Below are 5,784 nucleotides of genomic sequence, written 5' to 3' on the forward strand. Positions count from 1 at the left end.
TTTTGAAAATTCTAAAACCGACAAAAGTTTTTAGGAGTTTACTCAAAATGAATATTAAAAGCATTAATGCACTCTTTGTTTGTGCATTATCGGGTTTTACATGCACTCGTTCACAAACAAGGAACTCGAAGTTCAATACTGCACTCGGCTTCGCCTCGTGCAGTATTGAACTTCTCGTTCCTTGTTTGTGAACTCCTGCATGCAAAACCCGATAGTGCACTCACAGAGTGCATTAATCCTTAATTAATGCACGTCTCTCGATGGCCCTGCAAGAAGGAGCGTGAGCCAGGCGTGATAGAAAAGGAACACAACGTATGCAAGCTCATGCATGAAACTGTTGTCAAACTGCTATGCCAAACTGTTGTTCGTATAGCGTTACATTCGTTGTAGGATTGCAGCATACGAGAAAGCCGCAACAGAACGTTGACTGCTGGCATGTCTGGAAACAATGAAAAACATGCGAGTGCCTTCGCTCAAATACTTCGTTAAGACTGCGTTATGAAAACCTAATTAATTATAACAATAACAATGCACACATGATCATCTCCAAATTAACTATCTTTGTTACATAAAATCATTTTATGTTACAACATTTAACTTTCAAAATTTTATACCTAAACTTGAATAGTTAAATCACATATAATAGAGATCCCATCAAAACCTTACGCCCTTTAACGAAACAAAAGTTATCAATCATCGCTTTTACATATATATTTATTTGCATATATGTTTGCAAAATAAGATATATAAAGTTACTAATGCTACGAAAAATCGTTGCTTGAATCAATATACATAACAACCATAAAATTCAACTCTCATTGAGATATGTACATTCCAAGCCGTTGGATGAATGCGAATGAACCGAGCTGAAATATGAGGAATCACCGTGTGATGGACAATGGAATATCCGTCTGTGTTACCTTGGAATTCCTGTAGATATTGGGAAAATATTTGCCACAGTTAGAATGCCGTATTATCCATCGTAATTATCGCTACTCTGGTTTTAATAAATGAAAGTAATCACCACACAAAGATTAACTTTCGCGATCCAACGTTTCGACACTCCGGTCTAGTGTCTTCATCAGCGGTGATCTGATGTTAAAACTCGGTTCCTTTTAATTATTATGCTCTCAAAATGAGGTCATCTATAATCCAGATGTAACTATTGGTTTGGCAAATCGCTTCTTTCATCCCTATTTAGGGCACAAAGACTGGCATTAATATGCCTGGCTTCCAAACAACGCCTTTGTCCATAACGATCATTAGTGGTAATGACTTTTGAATCATTCCACGCAATGTTATTGTTAGTTTGACATTTGTGTTCCGCTAAGGCTGATTTTGAACTGTCTAAGTTGGAAACGGCATTTTGATTTTTTTTTAAACGTGTGCCAAACTGGCTTTTTGTTGCACCTAGATACTCTTCCTCAAAATCACCGCATAGTATAGAGTATACAGCATGAGTTTTCTGTTTAGTGCTTACGCTATCCTTGGGTTTCGCGTATGTCCGAGTGTCTGAAAGGGTTTTAAGGCAACTTTTATACCACAATGATTCAGGATTCTCCTGATTGGATCAGCAATTCCCTGCATATATGGAACTATGGCAAAACCTGTTTTTGAGGAATCACCCGCTGAGGAATTGCATCTGGTCGGCACGGGGTATTTTTCGAGAGTATATAAGGAACTTAGTTTCAACATCAGATCACCCCTGATGAAGACACAAGACCGAAGAGTCGAAACGTTGGGTCGTGAAAGTTAATTTTGTGTGGTGATTACTTTCATGTAATAAAACCACTGTAGCGATAATTACGATGGAATATATACCTAATTGCCGTGAATTCATTAACATCATGCCGTATTATATTAGCTTTTATTAATAGGAAATAACGGGAATAATTGCACGTAAAAAATTTGTACATGCAATTAGGGTCTTTTTTGGGGGAAGATTGGGGAAAGGAATATATGTACGCGAGTAATCGTGTTATATATATTGGCGGTGTAGCTTATAAAAATACGAAGTTAAAAGTTAAAAATAATCGCATGATGATTGTTTTATTTCCCGTTGCGGTGTTTTATTGTTTTATTATTATGATATAATGATATGTCATAATAATAGATCGAGTGGACTCGCGTACACGCGCGAACGCCACGAGAACGAAAACATTTCTGGGCTTGCCTATGATAAGAAACATACAAAATTCACGTTTTCAAGAAACTATCTTAAGAGGTCTTAACAATCTTTGGCCTTAAAGAATAAAAACATGTAATGGCGATAGTAGATCTGTGGCAGCACACACTGTTAATTCAAAAGAGTCATTTTGACTCCTTCAAAGGAGTCGTTTTCTTGACCCCAGGACGACTCCTTGAAGAGAGTCATTTTGACTCATTTTGGGTTGACACCTGTAAAGAGTCATTTTAACCCTTTAACTAGAGTCATTTTGACTACCCATGGAGTCGTTTCAAAATGACTCTTGCAACAGTTAAAATGCAAATTAACTCCTCAAAAGTGTCGTTTTAAAAGAGTCATTTTGATTTTTGACTCTCCTTTGGCATCAATTTTACTCTTATTTGGAGTCATTTCGACTCCTTTTTGTCATCGATTTTACTCTTCTTTGGGGTCATTACGACTATTCTGTGGCATCAATATTACTCTTATTTGGAGTCATTCGACTCTTCTTTAGCATCGATTTTACTCTTATTTGGGGTCATTACGACTCCTTTTTGTCATCGATTTTACTCTTATTTGGGGTCATTACGACTATTCTGTGGCATCAATATTACTCTTATTTGGAGTCATTCGACTCTTCTTTAGCATCGATTTTACTCTCATTTGGAGTCATTTCAACTCTTCCTTGGCATCAATGTACTGTTATTGGGGTCATTTGAACTCTTCTTTAGCATCGTTTTTGCTCTTATTTGGAGTCATTTCCACTCCTCTTTGACATCGATTTTACTCTTATTTGAGGTCATTACGACTATTCTGTGGCATCAATTTTACTATAGTACTGTACACCAATATTAGTTTCATGAAGCTTGCATATAATACAAAAGCAGAGTTTGGGTATATGCAGTGAGTATTACAGCATACCATACATGCATCCCGCAAATATGTTTCTTTGAAGAGAAATTTATATAATAAATATCTATATATAAGCATGCAGGCTTTAAAATATCGGCCAACAGGCCATCTGTCAAATGTCCGGTGTCTTTAAAAAATGGGTTGGGTATACATTTTTAAAATTAAAATATGGTAAATGGCCATATGTTAGCAGCAACTAATTAAGTAATGGTTTAAAATCGAATTTTCAAACGATTAAAACAGTACAAAACTTCAGAGACAAAGAAAAAGCCTCAAATGTTATTTTATTCTGTAATTATAGTCGACGGCTAAACGTTTTATACTTCATAGTGTGTATTTTTTATATCAAAATTCAAATTACACTTTCAAAAACACTTTTTGAAGTTATAGCAAAGGTGTAATAGCCTTTTGCAGGTTTATCCGTTTGCATAAAAAGCTGAAAATTAAACAAATAAACGGCATACAAAGCTGAAAATTATACAATACAGCTCATCCTTATTGCGAAGCAAATACGAAAGAAACAAAGTAAACACGCACCCTTTGAAAACACTTATAATTAAGCTTGCATGCAGATTATGAATTATTTCTCTTACACGGCTTTCGGTCTTGATTGTATCCCTGTTCATCTTTGGTATCTGTCATGCTTCATATATCTTGTTTCTTCCCGTTTTACTTTGCACAAAGTTTATGAAACGCTTTTACAAAAAGGTTTACGAAATGACAGTTAAATTGCTGACGTTCTCATTGAAATTCAAACTTTCTGTCTTAGCCAATCAGAACGTTTGTTGATTATTTGTCATTTTTGATATCAGCATATACTTACCAGCATGAGTCAGAACTATTAAAATGGATTTATGTATAATATATTTTTATGTGTGCATATCCTGTTCCAGCTGACATTTTCAAGAGATATAAAACCTATATACATGCAGCGTAATATATTTTTTATATTTATTTTATTTTATAAATTTGCCATGTTAAAAAGTTAGAATGAACTACACATAAACTACAAATGAACTACACACATGCAGTGGCTGGAATCACCACACAGAGATATGTCTTCCACAACAAATAGACAGACACAAACATACACATATAAGCAACTTAACAAATTTATAAGACTTTCTCGATACATGAAGAAACGATAACAACTAATATCAAGTTATTTGTGTCATAATAATTGAGTATTTTTTTAATGTGTTGACTGGTTATTTGCTTCAAATACAAAGGATTTGTAATACATGTAACATGCCTAATGACTTCAATTTAATATTTTAAACATGCAAATTATTTGTTTTGTATATAAGTGGCTGTTATAAAAGCCAGAATGACTCTAAGAAAGAGTTCCACCACTCCAACAAAGAGTCATATGGCTCCAAAAACGAGTCACATGACTCCATGTGAACTCTACTTAAGAGTCTATTGACTCTTGCGAGAGTCTTGTGACCCTTCAAAGGAACTAAACGAGTCCTCCGAATTGTCATTTTAACCCAATGTCGGAGTTAAAACGACTATTAGAGTCGAAACGACACATTAGAGGAGTAAAAATGACCTTTTGAATAAAGGTGTTGAAATGACTCGCCCTGGTCAAAACGACTCTTTTGAATTTACAGTGCATGCATATAGACCACACTATTAACGAGTAATCTGCATTTGGCTATCAATTCGAACTTTCATGTTTACTATAGATTATGCAAGTAACATTGATCACTAAAATAAAGTTATTTAGCTTAAAAGCTTCCTTTATAAAATTAATAGTGTAATCTTGAGGCACTTGTTCAGATTTTTTGCGCGCTATCGTATGTTGAAATTTAGGAATTTTTCTGATGCTTTCGCGAATAACATCGCTTTATTTGAATTTAAAAAAAAACATGGCTGCTTCAAAATAACTATAATTCCTTTTGTGTGATAGTCTTTCGCTACACAATACCATGCAGGGTTTATCACCAGCGTTGCAATTCTTGTCACACTGGTAATTATTAATAAACTGCATATTTTGGCGCAACAATTTTTTGCTCCATAAAATATTAATAAAAAATTAGTAATAGATATAAGTTTTGGAGAATACGCACCTTAACTGCTCCATTTTCTAAAAAATGTTGAAATATTTTTCCATCCTGGCTGGAAGAGACGGTGTAGCTTTTAACAAACTGATTATATCCATTGCGTCCTTGGGTACTTATGCCCGTTACCAGAGTAGATCTTTGGAAATCAACTTGTAGCCACTGATTAAGATCTTTGTTCCGCGATGACCATGCCCCTTTTCTTCCATCTCGTGGTGTGAAATTCAATCTTCCATTAGCCGCCCCATGATCTGTTCTCCATTCGCTGAAAGCCGTGATTTGCCTATCAGTAATATTACCGTTTTCCATCCCGAGATCCATTTTGCACGCTGTATCGATCAATTGATTGGTAAATTTAAATTGAAATTTTTACATATTTCATAGTTGGGTAGTGCAGTCAGTCTGGAAACTGTTTTCATGACATGATTTTCCTGCAGATCCTGAACGAAATTGTGCTTTACATGATTCGAAGGTAGAAAGTTGCTTATGAAAAAGCAATCTCATAAAATATCAAATCAACATAAAAAATTCAACATTTTAGAAAAAAAAGCCTAAATTCTGCAGGGTTTCAGAAAATTTTATCGTGTCCACAATTATTCTTATCTGACTCCACTTTTAATTGACTATTTTTTTCGCTGTTAACAT

General features: G+C 34.8%; 1 protein-coding gene across 1 annotated transcript; it reads right to left on the minus strand.

Moving 5' to 3' along the window:
* Window positions 1–705: 705 nt before the first annotated feature.
* LOC114534387 (contactin-associated protein-like 5) lies at window positions 706–5,460 on the minus strand. Its single transcript, XM_028555827.1, has 2 exons — window positions 5,149–5,460; window positions 706–930 (listed from the first exon to the last, which is right to left on the minus strand). The coding sequence occupies exons 1-2, from the start codon at window positions 5,458–5,460 to the stop codon at window positions 784–786; spliced, it is 459 nt and encodes a 152-aa protein (XP_028411628.1). The 3' UTR covers window positions 706–783.
* Window positions 5,461–5,784: the final 324 nt, after the last annotated feature.

This window comes from Dendronephthya gigantea, unplaced genomic scaffold (genome assembly GCF_004324835.1).
Source record: "Dendronephthya gigantea isolate DGI-Jeju-01 unplaced genomic scaffold, DenGig_1.0 000099F, whole genome shotgun sequence".
NCBI classification, from domain to species: domain Eukaryota; kingdom Metazoa; phylum Cnidaria; class Anthozoa; order Malacalcyonacea; family Nephtheidae; genus Dendronephthya; species Dendronephthya gigantea.

What these genes read in the sequence shown, in the direction of transcription:
- LOC114534387 (XM_028555827.1), bottom strand. Translation starts at nt 5,460, where the DNA reads ATGGATCTCGGGATGGAAAACGGTAATATTACTGATAGGCAAATCACG. An exon ending in TAGAAAATGGAGCAGTTAAG is followed by an intron (nt 931 to 5,148) that starts GTGCGTATTCTC and finishes CAATATCTACAG; the next exon opens with GAATTCCAAGGTAACACAGA.